The sequence below is a fragment of the Coenobita brevimanus genome, unplaced genomic scaffold, assembly GCF_032717465.1.
Source record: "Coenobita brevimanus isolate Jiangsu-jjx unplaced genomic scaffold, ASM3271746v2 jjx.HiC_scaffold_2549, whole genome shotgun sequence".
In the NCBI taxonomy this organism is placed as follows: Eukaryota; Metazoa; Arthropoda; class Malacostraca; order Decapoda; family Coenobitidae; genus Coenobita; species Coenobita brevimanus.
In genome coordinates this window covers 19,989-45,938 of record NW_027643489.1, presented here as the reverse complement: position 1 = coordinate 45,938, position 25,950 = coordinate 19,989, and the positions used below count along the sequence as shown (strand labels likewise).

The 25,950-nt window shown below is 40.5% G+C and overlaps 1 protein-coding gene across 1 annotated transcript in view; it reads left to right on the top strand.

Moving 5' to 3' along the window:
- LOC145389849 (uncharacterized) overlaps positions 1 to 2,134 on the top strand; it is a 30,630-nt gene extending 28,496 nt beyond the window's left edge. The window contains exon 7 of the mRNA XM_080264984.1: positions 75 to 2,134. Coding sequence (XP_080121110.1) covers positions 75 to 2,134 — 2,060 coding nt within the window. The remainder of the gene's footprint in view (positions 1 to 74) is intronic.
- Positions 2,135 to 25,950: the final 23,816 nt, after the last annotated feature.

Below are 25,950 nucleotides of genomic sequence, written 5' to 3'. Positions count from 1 at the left end.
AGGCTAGAATTTTTCAAGTGGTCTCTTTCAACAAGTGATGCATGAGTTGTCTATTAAGCAGTACTTTGTTACAGCTTACCATCCTGAGTCACAGGGCGCTTTAGAGCGCTTTCATCAGACTTATAAACAAATGCTGAGAAAGTATTGTCTGGAAGCAGGGAAAGAGTGGGATGAAGGGATACATCTGCTTCTGTTTGCCATTAGAGAGAGTAAGCAGGAATCTCTTGGTTATGCCCCATTCGAGCTCGTGTATGGACATGAGGTTAGGGGACCACTCAAATTAGTCAAAGAAAGTTGGGTATCAGAGGATAACACTATGCCTCTTTTACAATATGTGCAAAAGTTCAGAGACAGGTTAAATCATATAAGAAATTTTGCCAGAGAAAATTTGAAGGGTGCACAGGAACCCATGAAGGAGACTTTTGACAGGAAAGCAGTGGAAAGAAACTTTAATTCCGGTGATTTAGTACTGGCTTTTCTTCCTTTGGCTAAGAATGCTCTTCAGGCAAAGTATTTTGGACCATACAGAGTCAAAGAAAAGGTTGACTCTGTGAACTATGTAATAGAGACTCCTGATCGTGGAAGACAGGAACGTCGGGTACATATAAACGTACTGAAGCCATACTACTGTAGAGGAGGAGGACAAATCATGGTACAGCACGAAGTGGAAGTTGAAGATCCAGAATTCTTTGAAGCTGATCCCCTTAAGCTATCTAACATTGAGCTTTTGTCTAATTTTGGTCCTAAATTGCAGCACCTCTCACTTCGGCAGTCAACAGATCTGGTGAATCTGATGAGGGAATTCAGAGGGATCTGCGGTGACGTTCCTAGGCCATGTCGTGATGTGATGCATGACATCATCCTACTGGACCACACCAAGCCAATCAAGCAAGCCTCTTACCGAGCCAACCCTTCCCAGAGAAAGAAGCTTCAAGAGGAGGTATCGTTTTTGATTTCCCATGATCTGGCGGAACCTAGCGACAGTGAGTGGGCTTCGCCATGCTTCCTTGTTCCAAAGGCAGATGGAAGTATGAGACTGTGCACCGACTACCATCGCGTGAATGCCGTTACTCTGCCAGATTCATTTCCTTTACCCCGTCTGGATGATGTGATTGATGGAATTGGAAAAGCAGAGTTCGTTACTAAATTGGATTTATTGAAGGGCTACTATCAAGTTGCACTGACAGAGAGGGCTAAGAGGATTTCTGCCTTCATCACGGCAGATGGCTTGTATCAGTATAAGGTCATGAGTTTTGGCTTGAGGAACGCACCTGCCACCTTCCAACGTTTGGTAAACAACGTCATCAGAGGACTGGAGGGAGTGCAGGCTTATCTGGATGATTTGGTGGTGGTTTCATCTACTTGGGAAGAACACATTGAACGACTCAGGGCACTGTTTACTAGACTGGCTGAGGCGGATCTTACCCTAAATCTTGCAAAGAGCGAGTTTGGACGTCCTACAGTAGTATTCCTGGGTCACGTGGTTGGGAAAGGTCATATTAAACCAGTCGACTCTAAAATAGACGCCATTCAGAACTTTCCACCACCTTCCGACCGCAAGTCCTTGTTACGTTTCCTGGGGATGGCTGGATATTATAGAAGATTTTGTCCAAATTTTTCTCAGGTTGCTGCTCCGTTAACTGACCTCTCCAGTCCAAAGAAGATTTTCAAGTGGACAGCTGAATGTCAAACATCATTTGAAAACATCCGAGCCTTGTTGTCCACTGCTCCAGTGCTGAGATCTCCAGACTTTGAGAAACCCTTCAGTCTACATGTGGATGCCAGTGATTCAGGAGCGGGTGCTGTTTTACTTCAGTTTGGAAAAGATGAAGTTTTGCATCCTGTGTGTTATATGTCAACCAAGTTTAAGAAGTATCAAAGAAACTATGCTACCATTGAAAAGGAGCTCTTGGCATTGATACTAGCTTTAGAGAAATTTCATGTTTATGTAAATAATGCAAGGTATCCAGTGATTGATTACAGCGATCATAATCCACTGAAGTTTCTAAACAGAATGAAAAACAGAAATCAGAGACTAATGAAGTGGTCATTGTTGATTCAGCCATACAATTTAGAAATAAGGCATATCAAGGGGCAAGAGAATATCCTGGCTGATACTCTTTCTCGTGTTTAATACACTGAACTGTAAAGCTATATTCATAGGTACTAGGTTCATCTGGACTATGATAAAATTTACCAGTAAATTTTATCTTAGGGGGAAGGTGTCATGGACATCTATCTATCTATCTATTGCCAGACGCCACAATCCCGCTTGGGGTGGCCATTTGACTTTGAGTTATTTGTTCTGTAATAAGTATTCATTATGGACTCATTTATGAATTTAGTAATTCTCCAGTTTTGTGTTTATAATTATATTAACTTTAGTATGTTTTGTAGTAAGGTTGAAATTTTATATAATACAGTAGTTTGCAACATCTTAAAAGACCATTGGTAACCTTGGGTAACTGATGGAGTCGAGGGAGGGAGCTGTTCGTCTGTGACTCACTCCTTGACTGATCTGTGTGGTGTTAGCAACCTCTGAGACGAACAGCTCCTGCCTTCTGTTTCCTCGATTGTGTACAAGTGGTCCAGAGGTTTACTTTAGTTCATGTGGTCACCTTACAGCTAAGTTAATGGCTTAACCTTACCTTTTAATATTTATGTATTAGGGTATTACTGTTCTGCTTAACCAGTTAGGTTTTGACGAATTAGAGAAAAGCGAAGTTTCTCCCATTATTACTGCAAGCTTGTTTGGCAGTGTTAACCTTGGTGAGACTATTAAATGATTGTATAATGTGTAATATATATCAAACTTTTTGCTCAGTTTTATATTCCTAATATGATTCGTTCACTTTTTACGGGTTACTTGTTTGGCCATGTTACAATTAGAATTTTCTTCCTCTAGACAGTAGAATTCGTAACACTCTTAACATTGGTCCATGCAGTGGTCTTGTCTCGTGTTGATTATTGTAATTCACTGTGGGTTGGTCTTCCAAATAATATACTAACAAAGGTTCAGTCTGTGTTGAACAGGGCGGCACGGCTCATCTTTGGTCTCCCCCCGAGAACCTCAACTACCCCGTTTCTGATTGAGTTGCATTGGTTACCAGTAAAGGCTAGAATTGAATTTAAAATGTGTCTTATTACATTCAGGGTTCTTAAGTTTGGTGAACTGAAGTATCATGCTGAATTGTTAAAACTCTCATTGGCACACTGAGTGTGATATTATGCAGTGAAGATGATTCCATGCATCTTGATGAGCCAGGAGCCATTCACCAGTCATCTTTCTCTGATTGTTCTTTTGTGTATAGAGCCCCTAGATTATATAATAGATTGCCATTGTCCATGAGACAGCTCTCTTCTGCTGAATCCTTTAACAGACAGCTGAAAGCCTTTCTTGTTTTAAAATGCTACGTCCTGAGGAGAGGTATATGACAGATGATTTAATTTTTGCCCCTTTCTTTTCCTCCTTTTTTTTTTTTTTTTTTTTTTTTTTTTTTTTTTTTTTTTAAATTGATGAAGTTTGTATTGTATATGAGAGATGTCACAATTCTTGTAACTGTAAAAATAATGTATACGTGTTTCCAGAGCTAGAGAATTCCCTATGGAAGGACTGGTGCTTTTGAGGAACAAAAGACCAGATTATTACTGTATTATTATTATTATTATTGTTATTATTATTATTATTATTAATTTGGGAGACATGTTATGTACTGGAGGTGGGGCTGGAGCATCTCTTTGGCCAGAGTAAGGAGTGGTTGGAAGAAGTTCAGGGAGCTGTTGCCTCTCCTGACATTGAGAGGGCTCTCCTTCCATGCTAAGGGATCTTTGTAGGCAGCATGTGTTAGGAATGTAATGCTGTATGGTAGTGAGACCTGGGCAGTAAAGGAAGAGGATGCTGTATTTGTTGGCTCAAACATACAGAGCTGACAATGATTAGATGGATGTGTAGTGCATCCTTGAACGCAAGGCATGGGGGGGCTAGGTTTACAACTAAAGTATTTAGAGGAAGGATGGGACTAGAGATGTATTGGTGTTGTGATGAGGAGGGGTAGACTGAGATGATAAGGGCTTGTGGAGGGGATGGAGAATGACAGTTTGGTGCAAAAAGTAAGAAAAGTGAACTTCGAGGGTAGGGTTGCAAGAGGCACACTGAAAAAGACCAGAGATGAGGTCATAGGGTGACCTCAGGGATAAGGGACTGAACAGGAAGGCTGCCAGAGATCAAGCAGGATGGAGAGCTGCCAATAGGTGATCAAGGCCAATGTATGCAAGCATGCTGGAACCTCTGTAAATGATATGATATGTTATGAATCTCATTATGCCTTTACTTTCTCCACCTCACAGGTAACAACGCCTGAGAATACATAGCAGAATTATCCACCAAACAGACCTAATGGCCATCGACGAGACTCATGAGAAAATATTGACTGGAGAAGGTAAGAGTTTTAAGATGTAGTTATTCATTGTCTTATTTGCACAGTCTCATGGTTCTAGGTTAACAAATACATCCTGTAGTTTTCCTATAGCTTTTGTCTATTGATGTTATGATTACTGGTATATTTTCAGCATATTCATTTACATAAATGTGGCAAACTGCTTTGTACATTCTCTAAAATCATCCAAAGGAAGTTTTGTGTATGGGGAAATTCACCTTACATATAATCGTCTTCCCATCCCTATTCTCCAGCATAGGCATGTGGGTAGCATAGTGAAATTAAGTAAGAAAATGGTCAAGTAGGAATAAAAATCAGTCAGGTGCGTGGGTTATTGGCCTTCACATTTATTTATCCACCATTCAGTACTCTGAAATGTGAAGACTTGTTTCATGAGTTGTATAACATCTACAACTGAGGTCATGCCCATTGTGATGCTGCATTTATTTCTGTTCATCACATTTTAATTCATCAGCATCAGTACCTGTTTTATTATATATTTTTTGATTTATTATATTAATACTTTCATTTGCTAAATAATGGTATAAGTTATTACCTTCTTTACTCTTCCATATTTCATCATCATCATTATCATCATCATCATCCAGACCTCCTATCCCACCCCAGGGTGGGGTGAGGAGTAGCAGCGTCCAGACAGCCAGAGTCTGCCCAGTTCAATGGGACACACTTCCACTTACTCACCATTCAAGTTTACAGAATCCCAGTTTCATCTGAAAGGCCAAAAAATTTCACCACGTTCTGTAGCTTCACGTGTACTTATCCGATAGAGTCAGTCCGGACGCTGCCACTTTAAAAAGGGGTTCCAAATACCTGGTCATGTGCTTCTCCACACAAAATTCATCCAGCCAGCTTGATCTCTTGTCAGTCCCTTAGCCTCCATATTTACTTCACCTAAATATACTGTTTACTTAAAGGCCAGACGCAGCAGCTGAAGAGAGATGGTTTATGTATTTCATGAATATTTTCCACTGTAAAACCTTAAGTCAGACAGAATGTTCTGTTTAATAGAATGGCAAGTATGTTGAATTACCCTGTACAGTGACTGGTAGATATTGTTTTCCAATATGTACTTCTTTTTTTATTTATATGTATATAATGGCAATAGCATGTACAGCAAAACCTCGATATAACGGACTTCATGGGACCGGAATTCGCTTTTATCGGAATCGTGGAGCTACTGGACTAAATTCCTATTTATCAGAAAAAATTTGATAAAGCTAGAAGCAGTCCGTACTGCCTGACCACTTCAGCCATGTTCACCACACTAAGGAAAATAAAAGACATCTTTTTCAGTGTACAGTACAGTATTATTATACATGTTATACCTCGTGGGACAATGTAGGATTGGACGATGGATGGATGGATGGATTATTATTATTATTATTATTATTATTATGATTATGATGATTATTATTGTTGTTATTAATATTATCATGTCTCTCTATTTTACAGTGTGGTGGGCAGCAGCAGTCCTGGCTTGCAGCTCCTATAAACACTTTTGGAGAATGGCCTGGTATCTCCACACTCAGTCTGCTATATATTGTGTCAGGTATGTCTCTATCCGATCACTTTATCTATTTTTCTATCATCTGTGTCTATCTATCTGTTGCAAGGCACCTTATTCCTGTAAGAGATGGCCGCTAACAAATTGCCTCCATGTTACCCTGTCCTCTTCCCTCCCTCCAGCTCACACCCTTCCTCTCTCTTATCTCTCTTCATTCCATCCCCCCATCTTATTTTTGGACTCCCCCTCCACCTCATTCACATGTACACTTCCTGTCAATCTCTCATTCTCTATCCTCTCCACTCCATCTCATCCTTGGTCTCCCTTCCCATCTCACCCACATGCACTCTTCTAGTCAGTCTCTTATTGTCCATCGTCTCCACTTCATATCATCCTTGGTCTCCCCCCCCTCACCTCACATGCATTCTTCTAGTCAGTCTCTTATTCTCCATCCTTTCCACTCCATCCCTCTCCTCATTCTTGGTCTCCCCCTCCCCCTCTTCCTTTCCACCTCACTCACAAACTCTTCTAGTCAGTCTCTCATTCTCCATCCTTTCCACATAGCCAAACCATCTCAGAGTATTTCTCTTAACATTTTCAACCACATCAACACCACAATACTCCTTTACTTCCTCATTTGTCAGTCTGTCTGTTTGTCTGCTTAACACAGCATAAAATAACCATCTCTCCATCTTGACTCCTGAGATATACAGGATATTAATGCCAGAATATGAAGCATTTAAATGAGGATATTTATGAGGTGGAGTCAGGATTCCAGGGGCTGGAATGGTGAGGGAGTGAGTGTGTACTTATAACTTGCCTTCCTATAATTTGGGGCACCAGCAGTCCACTCACACTGTGTAGTGCTACCTCCTGGTGATTCTACCCCGACTGACAAACCAAGTGGTTTTTTGTAGTCCAGGAACCATTTACTATGCCAGGGTGGTTGATATTAATACCTAGCATTAGTAATGACATGCTGCTTCATAACTGCCATCTTGACAATGCATGGTGGTGGTGCCATGGACAGCTGCCATCAGGTGAAAAGACCTACACATGCTATAGCATCATAATTGTTCTCTAAATATGTTAACTTATAAATAACATGCCTTTATTAAAGCACCAACTTAATGTCACTGGGTTACTATAGAAATTAATAAATATATCATTTATAAACTTGAAAGTACAGTAATGACATGCAGTACCACTGTGGAAGACGTCTTAACCCTCTGAGTATGAAAGGTGCCTCCATGTTACCAAATAGTGGCAACAGGAGACACAAATGCATAGGTTTTTATGAAGCTATAAACCCATTTTACCTCTGCTGAAAGCACCTTAGGACAGGAGGGTCATCCTTCACCATGCCCACTGCACAAACATTGGTTGCTGGAGTGATGGTGTCATGACAGGAGACTAGGTACAGCATTTGTAAAATTGTTCCTAGCTGTGCCATTTTCCTGTGCTCACCATCCACTCACTCAGTGTAGTGCTGCTTTGGGTGTCTATCCTTTTCCTCTCTTCTGTCCTTCCTCTTTCACTTTTTCTGGCCCCATTCATGCAATTATGCTTTTTGTGTCAGTCTCTGCTCTCTTTATCTCATTCCCTGTTCTTTTTGCTTTTACTCTCGGCTCCTTTTCTCTTATCCAGCCTCTTTTTCTCTCGTTTTCCTGCCACGGTCCGCCAGTTACAGTATTTCACGGTTTATTATGCAGATACGAGGCTGTAAGTAATGACCAGGCAAGATGATATATTGTAGCCGTGGCGAATCAGGCAGACATATATGGTGAAAGGTCAGACATAGACTTACATATGCACTTGAAATATGAACTAGAGTAAAAGAGAGAGAGTTGGAGAGAGAGAGAAAGAGAGCTGTGTTCTTACCTAATTGTTCTTACCTAATTGTATCTTTACAGGAATGAGTCAAGCTCGTATTGTCCCGTGTCTTAGACCATATTTATCGCACATATCCTTAAATTTGTGAATTGTTTTGGCTTTACACTATTTCATTCGGTAGTGCATTCCATTGATCAATTGCTCTGTTTGGGAAACTGAATTTCCTTACGTCTTTATCACCTCTTTTCTTATGCAGTTTTTTGCAGTGTCCTCTTGCTGATGCTTCTCCATATGTTAAGTAATCATTTATGTCTATTTTCTCCTTTCCTGATATGCACTTATATAGCATTATCATGTCACCTCTTTTCCTTCTCTCCTGTAGTGTTGGTAGATTCAGTTTATTTAGTCTTTCTTCGTAGCTTAGGTCCCTTAAGCTTGGTATCCATCTTGTAGCGGCCCTTTGAACTTTTTCAATCTTGTCTATATGCTTTTTGAGATGAGGACTCCAGACTACTGATGCATATTCCAGGGTTGGTCTAATGAATGATGTTATTATCCTTCTTAGCATGTCTTCATTTATGTATGTGAATGCTATTCTCATATTTGCAAGCAGTATATACATGTTCCGTACCTTCTCGCTCCTTCTCGCTGATGTGGTCAGCCGGAGATAGTCTGTTATTGATAATTACACCTAGGTCTTTCTCTCTTTCTGATGTGTATAGGGTTTTATTTCCTAACTTATAATCCCAATCAGGTCTTTTTCCACTTTTACCAAACTTGATTACATGACACATGTCCACATTGAATTCCATTTGCCATGTACTACTCCATTCATGAAGTTTATTTAATTCTTCTTGTAGCCCCCTACAAGAGTCTGTGCTAGTAATTCTCCTTTGTATTTTTGCATCATCTGCAAACATATTCAGATAGCTCTGATTTCCAGTGTTACTGTTTATATCATTTATGTACACTAGAAACATGATTGGTGCCAGCACCGAACCCTGTGGTACTCCACTAGTCACTTCTTTCCATGATGAGTAGTTTCCCCTTAGTACTGTCCTCATTTCTCTTTTTATGAGAAAGTCTTGCATCCAACAAAACAGTTTGCCTCGAATTCCTCCTTGATGGTACAGCTTCCATAAAAGTCTTTGGTGTGGTACTGTGTCTAAAGCTTTCTTGAAATCTAAATAGATACTGCCCACCCATCCTTCCCTTTCCTGTATTGTGTTTGTTACTCTGTCATAGTAGCTCAACAGATTAGTAACACATGATTTTCCTTTTCTGAAACCAACTGTCTTTCTGTTATCATACTGTGTTCTTCTAGATGATTTACCCAAGCTTTTCTTATAAGTTTTTCTAATACCTTGCTTACAACACTGGTCAGTGATACTGGTCGGTAGTTGAGAGGATTTTGTCTATTTCCGTTCTTGAATAAGGGGACTATATTTGCTTTTTTCCAAATATCAGGTAGTTTCCCTTGACTCAAGGGTGTGTGTTTGCATAATTATACTTGCATGCTGAAGTCTTATATGTGTTCAAGTGGGATCAAAGAGGCCCATCATCCCACACCTTCAACTGAAGCGCATGTAATTCTCTTCCATGATTCTTCTGTGAGTTAGAATTACACACACACACACACACACACACACACACACACACACACACACACACACACACACACACACACACACACACACACACACACACACACTCCACACACATACTCCACACAAAAACTCCACACACACACACACACACACACACACACACACACACACACACACACACACACACACTCTCCACACACACACACTCCACACACACACACACACACACACACACACACACACACACACACACACACACACACACACACACACACACACACACACACACAAATGATTACTTAACATATGGAGAAGCATCAGCAAGAGGACACTGCAAAAAACTGCATAAGAAGAGAGGTGATAAAGACGTAAGGAAATTCAGTTTCCCAAACAGAGCAATTGATCAATGGAATGCACTACCGAATGAAATAGTGTGCCAAAACAATTCACAAATTTAAGGATATGTACGATAAATATGGTTTAAGACACGAGACAGTACGAGCTTGACTCATTCCTGTAAAGATACAATTAGGTAAGAACAATTAGGTAAGAACGAAGTTATACGTGTACACAGAACAGGCGAAACTTGGAATGTGACATCCGTAGACGTTCAGGCAGCAGGAAAATTTGTTAGCGAATATATAGCCGATCGAAAGTTAGGTTAGGTCACTTTGGGCAGGGTTTGGTCTGATTAGGTAATTTTTGGTTGGGTTGCCTTCAGTTCGACTAGATATAGACGGATTAGGTTTGATTACTTTAGAATACGTCGGTTTTGATAGGTTTTTTGTTGGGTTTTATTTGGTTGGGTTAGCCTGGGTTAGGTTCGGTTGGATTAGGTCATTTTAGGCTTGACTGGTTGGGTTAGGTCGGGTATGGTATGGTTAAGTGAGACTGGGTAGGATTAGGTAGGGTTAGATGCAGTTAGGCTACGTCAGAATTTGTTAGGTTAGGTGTGAGGAGGTTAGGTGAGATTGTGAGGTTAAATACAATTAGACTGGGTAAGGTGAGGTTAAGCTAGATTAGGTTGGGTTGATTTAAGTTGGATTACGTCATTCGAGGACAGGCGGAGTTCAATTCGAGCAAATATAGGTAGGTTAGTTGAGACTGGGCTAAATTAAATTGATTTATGCATTACGGTCTTTTGTTGGTAGGTCCTTCCAAAGTCAAACATCACAGGAGGTGAACGTGATTTTGTGTGTGTGTGTGTGTGTGTGTGTGTGTTTGCATAATTATACTTGCATGCTGAAGTCTTGTATGTGTTCAAGTGGGATCAAAGAGACCCAGCATCCCACACCTTCAACTGAAGCGCATGTATTTCTCTTCCACGATTCTTCTGTGAGTTAGAATTACACACACACACACACACACACACACATTTACTAACATGCATACAAAAACCTCTATTCACACAGGCTTAATATGAACTCAGCCATCCCTCCACACTCAGTATCCCTTCCTGACGCAAACACAGGCTCTCCTGCGTACACACACGACTCAGCACACAGACAGACAGACGGACAGACACACACACACACACACACACACACACACACCTCAAGGCTCAGTGTTGGCGCCAGTAATGTTCCTATCTATCTATCTATTGTCAGACGCCTCAATCCCGTTTGGGGTGGCCACAAACAAATCGCCTCCAAGTCGCCCTGTCCCCCGCCATTTCACTGCCCTGCTCCCAACTCACACCCCCCTCTCTCATATACCTCTCCACCCCATCTCTCCATCTCATCCTCGGCCTCCCCCTCCCTCTTTCCCCCTCCACCTCACTCACATACACTCTCTTCGTCAGTCTTTCACCCTCCATCCTCTCCACATGGCCAAACCACCTCAGTGTGTTCCTCATAACGCTTCGTATCACATCCACATCAGCACCACAACGCTCCTTTATATCCTCATTCGTCAGCCTGTCTCTCCATGTGACTCCACAGGCTCCTCTTAAATAACTCATTTCCACGGCTCTCACTCTTGACTTGTGTTCCTGATTTACGTAAATGATATGGTAGATGGAGTGAACAGTTAATCAAGTCTGTTTGCTGATGATGTAAAGATCTTGAGGAAGATAGAGGTTGAGGAGGATTGTTAAATACTGCAGGAGGATTTGGATAGGATACACAATTGGAGCCGGACGTGGGAAATGAAATTTAATGTAAAGAAATGTAAAATATTGGAAATGGGTAAAAGAACCAGGAGACCATCACTGAATTATTTTTTGGGTAATGAATTAATCACAAAAAGGAGAGGAGAGAAAGATTTGGGAGTGCAGGTCCAAGATAGTTTGTCACCAGAAAAGCACATTAACAAGATAGTTGGAGAGACTTATAAACTCTTGACTAACATAAGAGTAGCATTTCATTATATGGATGAGGAAATGATGAAAAAATTGATAGTGGCCATGATCCGCCCCAGGTTAGAATATGCAGCGGTAGTGTGGTCCCCACACAAAAAGAAAGATATAAACAAGATTGAGAGAATACAAAGAACAGCAGCCAAGATGGTCCCCAGTCTGACAGACCTGTCATACAGAGAGAGGCTGGAAAAACTGGATTTGCCTTCGTTAGAGGAAAGGAGAAAGAGGGGAGACATGATTGCGGTGTTCAGGACCATGGTGGGAGTAGATAAAATTGACAAAGAAGATCTGTTTGTATGGGATAAGAGAGCAACAAGAGGACACGGAATGAAATTGAAAAAGTCAAGCTGCTTGAAGGATATCAAGAAATATAGCTTTCCTTACAGAAGTATAGACTTATGGAATAGCCTGGACAAAGAGATCGTCCAGTCTAAAAACTTAAACGAGTTTAAAGCTAAATTCGACTTACTGAGAAACAGCGACAGAAACCCACGAGCATAGTACATTCCGTATATATCACAGATAGGTATTTTAGGTAAATACTTAAATATTTGGAACGACTTAGACAAAGAGGTGGTGCATGAGAAAAACATTCACGTGTGTAAAGGTAGACTTGATAAATGTGGATATGGAGACAGGACAACACGAGCATTGCTCAATTCCTGTATACTACAAATAGGTAAATACACACACACACACACACATTTACTAACATGCATACAAAAACCTCTATTCACACAGGCTTAATATGAACTCAGCCATCCCTCCACACTCAGTATCCCTGCCTGACGCAAACACAGGCTCTCCTGCGTACACACACGACTCAACACACACAGACAGACAGACACACACACACACACACACACACACACACACCTCAAGGCTCAGTGTTGGCGCCAGTAATGTTCCTGATTTACGTAAATGATATGGTAGATGGAGTGAACAGTTATGCAAGTCTATTTGCTGATGATGTAAAGATCTTGAGGAATAGAGGTTGAGAAGGATTGTAAAATACTGCAGGAGGATTTGGATAGGATACACAATTGGAGCCGGACGTGGGAAATGAAATTTAATGTAAAGAAATGTAAAATATTGGAAATGGGTAAAAGTACCAGGAGACCGTCACTGAATTATTTTTTGGGTAATGAATTAATCACAAAAAGGAGAGAAGAGAAAGATTTGGGAGTGCTGGTCCAAGATAGTTTGTCACCAGAAAAGCACATTAACAAGATAGTTGGAGAGACTTATAAACTCTTGACTAACATAAGAGTAGCATTTCATTATATGGATGAGGAAATGATGAAAAAATTGATAGTGGCCATGATCCGCCCCAGGTTAGAATATGCAGCGGTAGTGTGGTCCCCACACAAAAAGAAAGATATAAACAAGATTGAGAGAATACAAAGAACAGCAGCCAAGATGGTCCCCAGTCTGACAGACCTGTCATACAGAGAGAGGCTGGAAAAACTGGATTTGCCTTCGTTAGAGGAAAGGAGAAAGAGGGGAGACATGATTGCGGTGTTCAGGACCATGGTGGGAGTAGATAAAATTGACAAAGAAGATCTGTTTGTATGGGATAAGAGAGCAACAAGAGGACACGGAATGAAATTGAAAAAGTCAAGCTGCTTGAAGGATATCAAGAAATATAGCTTTCCTTACAGAAGTATAGACTTATGGAATAGCCTGGACAAAGAGATCGTCCAGTCTACAAACTTAAACGAGTTTAAAGCTAAATTCGACTTATTGAGAAACAGCGACGGAAACCCACGAGCATAGTACATTCCGTGTATATCACAATTAGGTATATTAGGTAAATACTTAAATATTTGGAACGACTTAGACAAAGAGGTGGTGCATGAGAAAAACATTCACGTGTGTAAAGGTAGACTTGATAAATGTGCATATGGAGACAGGACAACACGAGCATTGCTCAATTCCTGTATACTACAAATAGGTAAATACAAATAGGTAAATACACACACACACACACACACACACATACACACACACACACACACACACACACACACACATTTACTAACATGCATACAAAAACCTCTGTTCACACAGGCTTAATATGAACTCAGCCATCCCTCCACACTCAGTATTCCTGCCTGACGCAATCACAGGCTCTCCTGCGTACACACATGACTCAGCACACACAGACAGACGGACAGACAGACAGACAGACAGACACACACACACACACACACACACACACACACACACACACACACACACACATTTACTAACATGCATACAAAAACCTCTATTCACACAGGCTTAATATGAACTCAGCCATCCCTCCACACTCAGTATCCCTGCCTGACGCAAACACAGGCTCTCCTGCGTACACACACGACTCAACACACAGACAGACACACACACACACACACACACACACACACACACACACACACCTCAAGGCTCAGTGTTGGCGCCAGTAATGTTCCTGATTTACGTAAATGATATGGTAGATGGAGTGAACAGTTATGCAAGTCTGTTTGCTGATGATGTAAAGATCTTGAGGAAGACAGAGGTTGAGGAGGATTGTAAAATACTGCAGGAGGATTTGGATAGGATACACAATTGGAGCCGGACGTGGGAAATGAAATTTAATGTAAAGAAATGTAAAATATTGGAAATGGGTAAAAGTACCAGGAGACCATCACTGAATTATTTTTTGGGTAATGAATTAATCACAAAAAGGAGAGAAGAGAAAGATTTGGGAGTGCTGGTCCAAGATAGTTTGTCACCAGAAAAGCACATTAACAAGATAGTTGGAGAGACTTATAAACTCTTGACTAACATAAGAGTAGCATTTCATTATATGGATGAGGAAATGATGAAAAAATTGATAGTGGCCATGATCCGCCCCAGGTTAGAATATGCAGCGGTAGTGTGGTCCCCACACAAAAAGAAAGATATAAACAAGATTGAGAGAATACAAAGAACAGCAGCCAAGATGGTCCCCAGTCTGACAGACCTGTCATACAGAGAGAGGCTGGAAAAACTGGATTTGCCTTCGTTAGAGGAAAGGAGAAAGAGGGGAGACATGATTGCGGTGTTCAGGACCATGGTGGGAGTAGATAAAATTGACAGAGAAGATCTGTTTGTATGGGATAAGAGAGCAACAAGAGGACACGGAATGAAATTGAAAAAGTCAAGCTGCTTGAAGAATATCAAGAAATATAGCTTTCCTTACAGAAGTATAGACTTATGGAATAGCCTGGACAAAGAGATCGTCCAGTCTAAAAACTTAAACGAGTTTAAAGCTAAATTCGACTTATTGAGAAACAGCGACGGAAACCCACGAGCATAGTACATTCCGTGTATATCACAATTAGGTATATTAGGTAAATACTTAAATATTTGGAACGACTTAGACAAAGAGGTGGTGCATGAGAAAAACATTCATGTGTGTAAAGGTGGACTTGATGAATGTGGATATGGAGACAGGACAACACGAGCATTGCTCAATTCCTGTATACTAGAAATAGGTAAATATACACACACACACACACACACACACACACACACTGTTTACGTGTACACAGAAGAGGCGAAACTTGGACTGTGACATTCGTAGACTTTCAGGCAGCAAAATTTCTTGGCGAGTTTATGGCCGATCGAAAGTTAGGTTAGGTCACTTTGGGCAGGGTTTGGTCTGATTAGGTAATTTTTGGTTGGGTTGGCTTCAGTTCGACTAGATATAGACGGATTAGGTTAGATTGCTTTAGAATAGGTCGGTTTTGATAGGTTTTGGGGTTGGGTTTTATTTGGTTGGGTTAGGCTGGGTTGGATTAGGTCATTTTAGGCTTGACTGGTTGGGTTAGGTCGGGTATGGTATGGTTAAGTGAGACTGGGTAGGATTAGGTAGGGTTAGATACGGTTAGGCTGCTTCAAAATAGGTTATGTTAAGTATGGGATAAATGATTTTCATAAGTTTTGTCAAGATTTCTTAACCATTGTTATGAGGTCAGGTCAGGCTAGGATAGGCCTAGGCTATTTTTTTCATTAATTTTAGGTCTAGCCTAGTTTTTTTTAGGCCTAGATACAGTATAGGCATGCAGCTTGTATTCAAGTAAATTGATACATAAAGTTAATAATAACCATAACATTAAGGTTTGTCCTGTTTTTATTAAGGGTAGGCCAAAGGATTTTGGCCGACTTACAGAATTCTTATTATATATAATATGTTATTGTTTGGTAATATTTTACTTTGTACTATCATCCCCTATACTTTTACAAGGTTTATTTATTTACTTATTTTCTATTATTTATTTTTTGGTAATTCCTATTCTGTGCTAAAGGGTAATTTACCCTTTTTTTTTTTTTTTTTTTAATTAAACTAGCCTGTCTAGCCAAGGACATTGGCCTAGCCTATTCCAGTTCTGTTAATTTTTCACAAAAAGCCAAATGACTTACCTGCCATTCTGCCACTGTGCACACACACACATTTTTTTACCACATACCATAATATGATTTTACTAAGAGCTTGGTGTCACTCATCCACAGGTCAGGAGCATTGTGACCATATGGATAGATTTATGTGAAGAATCTTCAGAAAATTATCAGCAATGTCTATTACTTCATACTTCAAGCCTGTTGGTTCACATGGGAAGCAACCGGAACCAAATTCATCTTCTGATAAGAAAGAAAAAGAACCGGAGAAAAACAAGACTGGTAGAGATGGATCAGGACCAAGTGATATCAAAATTCCTTCAGATTTAGGGGAGGCTGATCATGAACCAGTACAGCCTAAGATTGCTTCTTTTAATCCAAAGCAGTATGGTAATAGTAAGAGAGACTTCTCAGCATCCTGGTATAATGGATGCACATGGCTTGAGTATTCAGTAGAAGAGGGGGCGGCATTTTGTTTTCCCTGTAGTCATTTTAAAAGTTCTTCTAAAGACCGTACATTTACTAAAGAGGGTTACTCAAACTGGTGCCATGCATTAGACAAACACAAAGGTTTCCAAAAACACGAAAATTCTCAAACTCATGTAGAAACTATGGTTATATGGCAGGAGAGAAAAATGCGCATAGAGAAGAACCAGAGTGTCAGTACAATGGTAAATGAAAAGCAGTTGGGGAAAAACAGGTACTGTATTAAATCAGTGGTAGGGGTAATTCAGTTTTTATGTGTGAATGAGCTACCTATGCGTGGAGATGGTAAGAATGGAGCAGGGTGTCTCGATACAAGTAGTGAGTCTCAAGGTGAGCCATCTGGTCTTTTATGAAGTTATTTCAGTATACATTGTCTAAAGATAAGAAGCTCTCAGAGATTATTCAAATGATTCCTAAGAATGCCTCCTATACTTCTGCTAGGATTCAGAATGAGATAATAGACATTATGAAAGACACTGTCATAGAGAATGTTGTTAATGATATCAAGGAGGCTGACATACCATTTTTTAGCATTAAGTCTGATGGAACTCGTGACCCTACCAACACAGAAAATATATCTGTAGTTGTAAGATATGTAAAGGGTGATAAAGTAAATGAGAGTCTAATTGGTATGCCAACAACAGATTATTTTGATGCAGAAAGCCTGGCCTCATTAATACTTAAAACACTAAATGAATGTGGACTTGATTGCAGTAATATATTATCTTAATGTTATGATGGAGCATCTGTGATGTCTGGTCAGCATGGAGGTGTTCAAAAAAAGCTACAAGAAAAACTTCAGAAGGAAATCCCATATGTACATTGTTTCAATCACCAACTGCACTTGGTTGTGGTACATTCAGTTGAAATGCAGAATGTTGTACAATTGTTGTGTGCCATGTGCGATAGAGTGTACGACTTTCTACACCGTCCAGAGCTAGACAGGATTTATGATGGAACAAAACTCAAACGACTTTTGGAACAGAGATGGTCAGGTCATTTAGATACTGTGTCTGCTATCTTAGAAAACCATGAAAGGATAGTGAATGCACTTGAATCTTGTGAAGAAAATGGATGTAATGCTGTAATTTGTATTGAGGCAGCAGGTTTATTGAAGCAGATCAGAATTAGGAAGTATATGTTCATTGCATATTGTGTTCAGACAGTCTTGAGTTTAATTAAACCTGCTGATAAGCTCCTACAATCAAGTGATTGTGATTTGATGACTGGAACTAGACTAATTGAATCTGTGGTCTGCAGTGTAAAAGACATGAGAAATGATGTAAAAATTTTTGAGGGAATCATTACAAAACTTGCAGATCATAATCTCTCTGAACCTGAATATGTACATAAGGTTCCAAAGCGGAGCCGCAAACTGCCTGCACATTTGTCAAAAGATTCAGTTGTTGAGGCCAGTGTAGGACATTCAGAAGATCCTAGCAATGCAGAAAGTGAAGCAACACTTTTCAGGCAGATTTATTGCAGCATTGTAGATAACTGCCTTGGGGAGCTTGATGCTAGATTTGGTGAATGCAGTAGTGCAGTGACTGCTGCAATCTCATGCCTTTGGCCAGAACCCAGTGTGAGTTTCTTAGATCCTAAAAAAATTGCCCCAGTAGCTTATCTCATAGGTCTTAATACTTACTCATCTCTGCTCCAAAGTGAATGTCAAGTGGCAAGGACCTTTATTGAAAAAGAGTTTGATGACAAAGTACACAAAACTCTAAACGACTTGTGCTTGCTTCTTCTTCCTTATAGAAAAGGATTCAGTGAAGTCTACCAATTGTATGCAGCTGCTCTCACATTTGGCTCTAGTAATGATGTATGTGAAAAATCCTTTTCAACACTCTCACGTTACTAACACCTTACAGACGATCTATGACCCATAAAAGAAAAAGTAACCTTGTACTACTCTCATTTCTCGCTGAATACACTCAGAAAATTAATATGGATGAATTTCTCCATACATTTGCTGCAAGAAGCAGGAAGATCCAATTGTATTAAGAGCAGCAGCAGATTTGAAGTCTAAGACATTTTCCTTTCTCTTTTCCATTATTAAAATGATGAGCTATGTTGTTTGGACATATAATTATTACTTCAAAGTTTAGTTCATATGAAGTGATGAAATTACCAACACACTGTAAATTTATGCAAAATTTCATTAATTTTCCTAACAATCAAATCTTATGAGTTCTTATATGATGGAGAATGAATTGGTGATGTGGGTTGGATAAGGAGAGTGGCTCTGAGGTGATGTATAGGCTACATGTGGACAGAGTGCTGGAAGGTAGAGTGAGAAGGAGAGCATGAACCCCTGCCACACTGATTGCTTGTAAGATAGGTTACCTCCTCTGAATCATTGTTTTATAGCCAGTGTAAACTGTACCTCATACCAGACTTGCAGCTGGGCCCGTGCACACCTTCATTGTACCTTATATGAAGTTCGTAGTTTAGCAAGGGTTAATCCCTTTCAGTATGGTGATAGGATTTTTTATATAGATGATTTACAGTTTAGGATTTTTTTTATAGATGATTTACAGTTCTGTATATCTATCTGTCTATCTATCAATAGCCCAATGCCCTAATCCCGGAAAGGATGGTCCCATATGAAATGCCTCCAAGTTGCTCTGTCACCCACCATTTGACTGCCCTCCCCCCTAGCTCACTCCCCCCTCCCTTATATACATCTCAACTTCATCCCTCCACCTCATCCTTGGTCTCTTCCTCCCTCCATCACACCTGCATACACTCTCTTAGTCATTCAGTCTCCATTCTCTCCACATGTCCAGACCACCTCAGTGTATTTCTCAGTGTAGTATGGTGATAGGATTTTTTAGAGATGATTTACAATTTTGTATGTGCTTCCACATTTAAGGCAGCTAGTTCATAGTGCATTTTTCTTCATGTACAGTATATTATATCTTTTAGTTCTTTTAATGCAAGGAAGTAGGAACCAAAGGCTTGAAGTGGGCAAAATTGTTCCCTCCAAGAAAAATGAAAACCAGATACCAGTAATAGACCAATTCAAGATGCCTTCATTATATACTAAATTTCATCCTAGTTTACTCCACCTACCATTAGACAAAACTGTTACTGATGTAAAGTAGTAGCATTTCTCTATAGTATTGTCTATCTATCTATCTACTGCCAGACGCCATAATCCCGTAAGGGGTGGCCATTTGACTTTGAGTTAGTTGTTTTACGTGGAGGGACACTAACCCTCCACCAACCCACTCGTTGACACATAGGGAGCACGTATGGTTTGGTTATATGGTTACCACCCAGCGTTGTAAAATGGTTTCTTGGCTTACAGGAAACCATTAGGCTTGTCACTCAATGTAAAGCCACCTGTAAAGGAAAGAAAAGCAATAAGAAGTGACAGGAAAGATGGGAGAAATAGGAAGAGGAGGACAGGCGCAGAAAAAGAATGATACAGGCTACGGAAGAAGTAGGCAGCACTACATCAAGTGAGTGGATGATGGTACATTCATATAATTTCCCTTCAAACAAGACAGTGCATCTGGTATGTTTCCAACTTTTTGTGTTTTTTACTGGTGTGTTCATAAGTGAGATGTATAAATATCCCCACCATGTTATATTTCAGAAATGATGCACAAAACCTGAGAGTGACCTGGAGGAAGATGCCATCAGGAAGCTGTACAGTGTTATGTTTGGGCCAACCAGCAGGCCAAGGCAGACCTCCTGGTTGAGGTACGGGAGGTGACAATGCTGAACCGGGTGCAGTCAGTGAGTGAGCACCAGGTCTGTCATGTCAGTTTGTTTAGCAGCTCGTCACATTATCTGTACGGTACCAGGTATCTATATTTAACTCTCTCATGGCTGTGGATGTCTAGTATTCTGTCCCTCATCCCATACCACTCTTATAATCAATTTCTTTTGATTCTGTTTAAGTTTCTTGCTGCAGCCATTTAGTTTTTACTAGTTTTCACTTTTCCCGTTGCAGTATAATATTGACTTGGTGAAATATTATTAGCCCATTTAATATGTTGACCTCCATCTTTTTGTACTCCTGTTTCTGTTTGATGGTTTGATTCTGATTAGGAGTGATATTGCAGGCTGGAGGGATTGAACATATCCTTTGTTAACTCTTTCACTTCTAAAGATTTTTTCAGGTGACTAAAACCATACCATAGTTGCATGAGTGAACTAAAAGAAAATAGCATGTTGAAGGAGTTCTATTTGTCTGTCTATCTGTCTATCTATCTATCTATCTGTCTGTCTATCTATAGCCAGATGCCACAATCCAGTAAGGGGTGGCTTTTTGTCTTTGAGCTCATTGTTTTACGGGGAGGGGCACTAACCCTCCACCAACCCACTTGTTGACACGTAGGGAAAACGTATAGGTTAGTTATGTGGTTACCACCCAGCGTTGTAAATGGTTTCCTGGCCTACAGGGAACCATTAGGCTTGTCACTCAGTGTAAAGCCACCTGAAAGGGAAAGAAGAGTAATAAAAAGTGACAAGAAAGATGGAAGAAATAGGAAGAGAGAAGTACAGTCACAGAAAAAGAATGATAAAGGTGAAGAAGTAGGCAGCATTACATCAAGTGAGTGGATGGTGGTAAGAAGTAGGAAGAGAGGAGGACAGACACAGAGAAAGAATGACAAAGGTAAAGGAAGAAGAAGGCAGCACTACACCACGGGAGTGGATGATGGTGAGAAATAGGAAGAGAGGAGGGCAGACACAGACAAAGAATGATGAAGGTGAAGGAGTTAATGGTGATGAAATGAGTAATCAGATGAACTAAAGTGCTTCTGTTCCTGCAGATACAAGGGCCAGTGTGAGGACAAGTGGTGATGACATGGCTGAGAAGGTGGCTCTCTCCTCCATCATCGTAAAACAAAAAAATGGAGTACAAAAAGGTAATACAAAAAATCAGCAAATATGCATGATCAGTGAGGAGTAAGAATTGATTTAGGGAAGGTATAAAGTATGTTTTTTTAAAGTATAACAAAAACCAAAGCAAAATAAAGGTAACAGTGAAAAAGATGTCAGGAAAATAGAGTATAAACAGAGAGAGAAAAGAAAAAACAAATAGGAGGAAGAAGGAGAAAAATGGAGAAAAAAATGAAGGGAAGCAGGGAAAGACAAAACAGGGAGAAAAATAGAGACAGGAGGAGGAAAGGGAGAAAAATTAGAAGATTAATAGAGAGAGAGAGAATATCCTCCATCATCATCATGGACCCGAAACAGCAGCGGCAGTGGGATTATGTCTTCTGGTAAAGCTCAGCAGGTTAATACAGTACACAAGTTACTACACAGCAGGTTAGTACACACAGCTCTCAAGGAGTGTATGTGTCTGCAGGTTAATACTGGCTTAAAGTAACTCAGACTGTTGGTCTCCATTTAATGCTGGGGAACAGTGGTGTCAAAAAGTTATATCAGTTGTGCCAGTGCTTTGGTTGTTTCCCATGCTATTAAAGTTAACATGTCCAGTGAAGTTATGGCGTGAAAGCATCTGGGTAATTTCTGCCCTACCCCATCACTACTCAGCTTCATTGTGGCTGCAGATATCATCAAGAGGATTAGTGGGAACTGCCAGGGACTGAGGACCTGAGGCCTAGTACATCCTGAAATTTAGATGAATTCAGTAGGTGAGATAGTGAGGAATATGTACATAGTCAGGGAGTGGTGGTGGTGGAGTCTGCTGTACTCAGATAAACATTAGCCTTTAACCATAACTGTACACTTCACAAGAAAGTTTAGAGTGAAGTTATGCTGGGTTAATTGACTTTGTTGCTTTTGTAGTGAATATTTTTGTTTTACTACAGTATACAGCAGAAGAAAAAAAAAATCTTCATTAGTGTCTGAAGTATGACTCAAGCCTTATTTTATTGTTACCACCAGACAGTTGTGTTTAGCTTGAGGGAAACCTGATGGAGTGGAAGAGTTTAAACCTGATGGAATGAAAGAGTTTAATGGTTGCTGCTTAACACACATCATCTGCCTCACTGTTGATTGTGTAGTCATTTACCATAGTCGTAAATTTGTTCAGGTCATAAGTTTGATATTACCATTGGACTTGCAGAGACACAGAGACATGGGAGTGAAGCTGCAGTACGTCCACTGTCGCCTGGTGAGCCTGGAGAGGGAGTGTGGCCTGGTGCTTAACCCTCATCTCACCCCCACCCCCACCCTCCTCACAGACACCCCAGTGGCATTGCCTGTACAAGACTTGGCAGGTTAGCATTAGAAATAGATAACCTAGACTTACCTAACATATCCTATCCAGTCCAAACATTAGCTAACCTAAACTCACCTTTATAACCCTATCCCACTCTGTGCTAACCTGTTGAATCTAATCTGGTCCATCCTACCCTATTTTAACCCAGAGCTTCCTAATCTATTGTAACCCAGATCATGTATGTTCTAATATTATGTACTCTAATAACCTCATCTGACATATATGAATCTAACCTAAGCATTATCCTAACATTAATTCTTACAGAAAATAGGGTGGGAAGGATCCAGATGCAAGAAAATAGAGTAATGAAAGTAGAACTGTCAACAAAAACAAAGTAACTATGTTTTCTTACCCTAAAAGCTTTCCTGAGTTGCCTAACAGTACTTTAAATATTGCATGAACAGTTCCTCTGCTAGGGATAAAACCAAATTGTCTCTTATTAATGTTAAGTCTCCTTGCTCATGCAGGCCAGAATTTTCTCCTACAGGAACCTCGATTAAGAGCATCACCCTTCCCCTCGTAAACATTCTCAATATCACTGCTACATCACCAGATGCTTTCAGCATTTCATCTGCCACACCATACACACCCACAGTTTTCCCTGTTACCATTTTACCAGTTGCATTAGTGCAGTGTTAAGATGTGTCATTGGTGAAATAGCATCAGATTCAGTTAGTCATTATGCCATGCTTCCTCATAAATGCATGCCCATACCGAGGCTGGTCATGGTAGTGCTGATAATATGTTCTGTGGATTGGAAGCTATAGCAGGTATCCTATCTATCTACCTGTCTGTCTACTCTCTGATACCTAAATCCCATAAGGGATGGCTATAAACAAGGTACCCAAACTAGCTCATTACTTTTTGCAATTGCTGGAAACTGTAGGGAAGGACTAGCTGATGATGAATTTAATAGGTCATTTTTAAGTGCCCACTGCCATATCCCATTCTTGCAGGTTTGACAAGGTGTTGGTGGAGATGTACCAAGAACTGGAGCTGTGTGTCCTTGTCAGCTACCTAGCTTCATTCTGTGGTATGTCAGTTATGTGTTCATTTTGTGCATGCTGTTCATCTACAACAGTGTTTTCCCCATACTCTGCTTTCTCTTTCCTTGCTTTCTGAACAATCCCTCACCTCATCTTGCCTTAGGTCAGAAAGAGAGGTCAGGATTATAAATGATGATGAGGATGAGGATGATAATGATAAGGAGCTGATGAGGAGTATATGATGATGGCACATACATTGAGTTTTTCCCTCTCAAAACATCAGCAGCTGCAAGACCCCAAAGCAATTATTTTTCTCATAACTTTAGCAACACAAAAGGTCTCCTCAAGCTGAACATTTTCTGATAATAGAGGGAATACCATAGAAAGGACCATCATTTAGATCATCATATCAAAAGAATTTAAATTGTTGAAGTTACAGGTCTCTTTTTAAACTCTGTAAAATGCAAAAGTTAATCATTACACCCGGTCCTTCATGTATGCAAAAGGTCAACTCTGGAACTGTCTTCCTCCATCTATATTTCCTACAGCCTATGGCCTCAAATCTCTCAAACACATTGTGCTTAGCTGTTTTGCAATGAATGGATCTTGAATTTTGGCTGTCTATCTTACTTTTTCATGGAGGAAACACTCTTCCAGGCTTTTGATTCCTTCTTCCTTACATTAAAAACAAAAAAGTGTCATCAGTAAGAATGTAATATAGGGAGTTTTCATGTATCATAAGGTTTTAAAAGTGTTCCCAAAGCAGAATAAAATTGTATGGCAGAGCTGGTATGTAGTGTGGAAGGATCATCATATAGAGTTGTAGAGTTGTTATGGGCTGGTAAAGTTATAAGGGCAGGTCAGAGATAAGACACTTAGGGTGACACAGAAGACAGATGAGGTAGACAGTGGTATGGTGTAGGTTTGGTTATTCGATGGTTGCAGACAAATCCACTTGACCAGTTCAGTGGCAGTTGGCAGGCCTTGAGTCCACCACTCCAAATGTATTTCCTACTGTCTTCCTATGTCATTATTTCCTACTGTCTTCCTCTGCCTGTATTTCCTACTGTTTTCCTCTGTCTGTACTTCCTACTGTCTGCCTCTGTCTATATTTTCTACTGTCTTCCCCTGTCTTTATTTCTAACTGTCATCCTCTGTCTTTATTTCCTATTGTCTTCCCCTGTATTTATTTCTAACTGTCTTCCTCAGTCTGTATCTCCTACTGTCTTCCTGTCTGTATTTTCTACTGTCTGTCCTTCAAATGTAGGGCCAGCAATAACCAAGCCACTAAGTTTACAAGGGCTGGCTGTTGATGATATTGTGTTTCCCATCCACAGTGGCACCAGCAACAGGGCCTTGAAGCAGCTGCCAGTCCAGTCCATGCCCCAGAATGTTGGCTAGGCCAGGCTGGTGCTGTTTGTGGCAGTGGGACATACAAACTGGCTGCTGGTGTGACTATCTTGGAAGTCATGCCACTCAGGGAGATATGATGAACACTGCCACTTCTCCCCTATGCTCATTTTTTAAGGTTAGTCTTCAGTTGGCCCTTGCCAGCAGTGTCCAACATCAGCCTATCTACCTATCTATCTATAGCCCGTAATCCAACAAAGGGAGGCCGCAGACAAAATGCCTCCAAGTCGCTCTGTAACCCACCATTTGATTGCCCTCCCCCCAACTCACTCCCCACACCCAGCATCAGTAAGGATGTAATAAGCTGGTTTTGGCACTCAGTTTAACTCCAGTCTTCACTAAATATTTCCTGCACCATGGCCAGTTTTAGTATGGTGGTTAAGAGGTGGCATGGTTTAATTGAATATCCCCCTCCTTCACTGCCCAGGTCTCACTACCATACAGCATTACACTCCTAACACATGCTGCATACAAAGACCCCTTAGCATGTAGGGAGAGTCCTCTCAATGTCAGGAGAGGCAAGAGCCCCCTGAACTTCTTCCAACTACTTCTCACCCTAGCCACAGAGCTACCTCCAGCCCCACCTCCAGCACACAACATGTCTCCCAAATAACAAAAATCTTCCACACACTCAAGAGATTCACCAGCAAGTTCAATCCTTTCACATCTGACAATCTCCACCTGCTCTCTCCAACATGC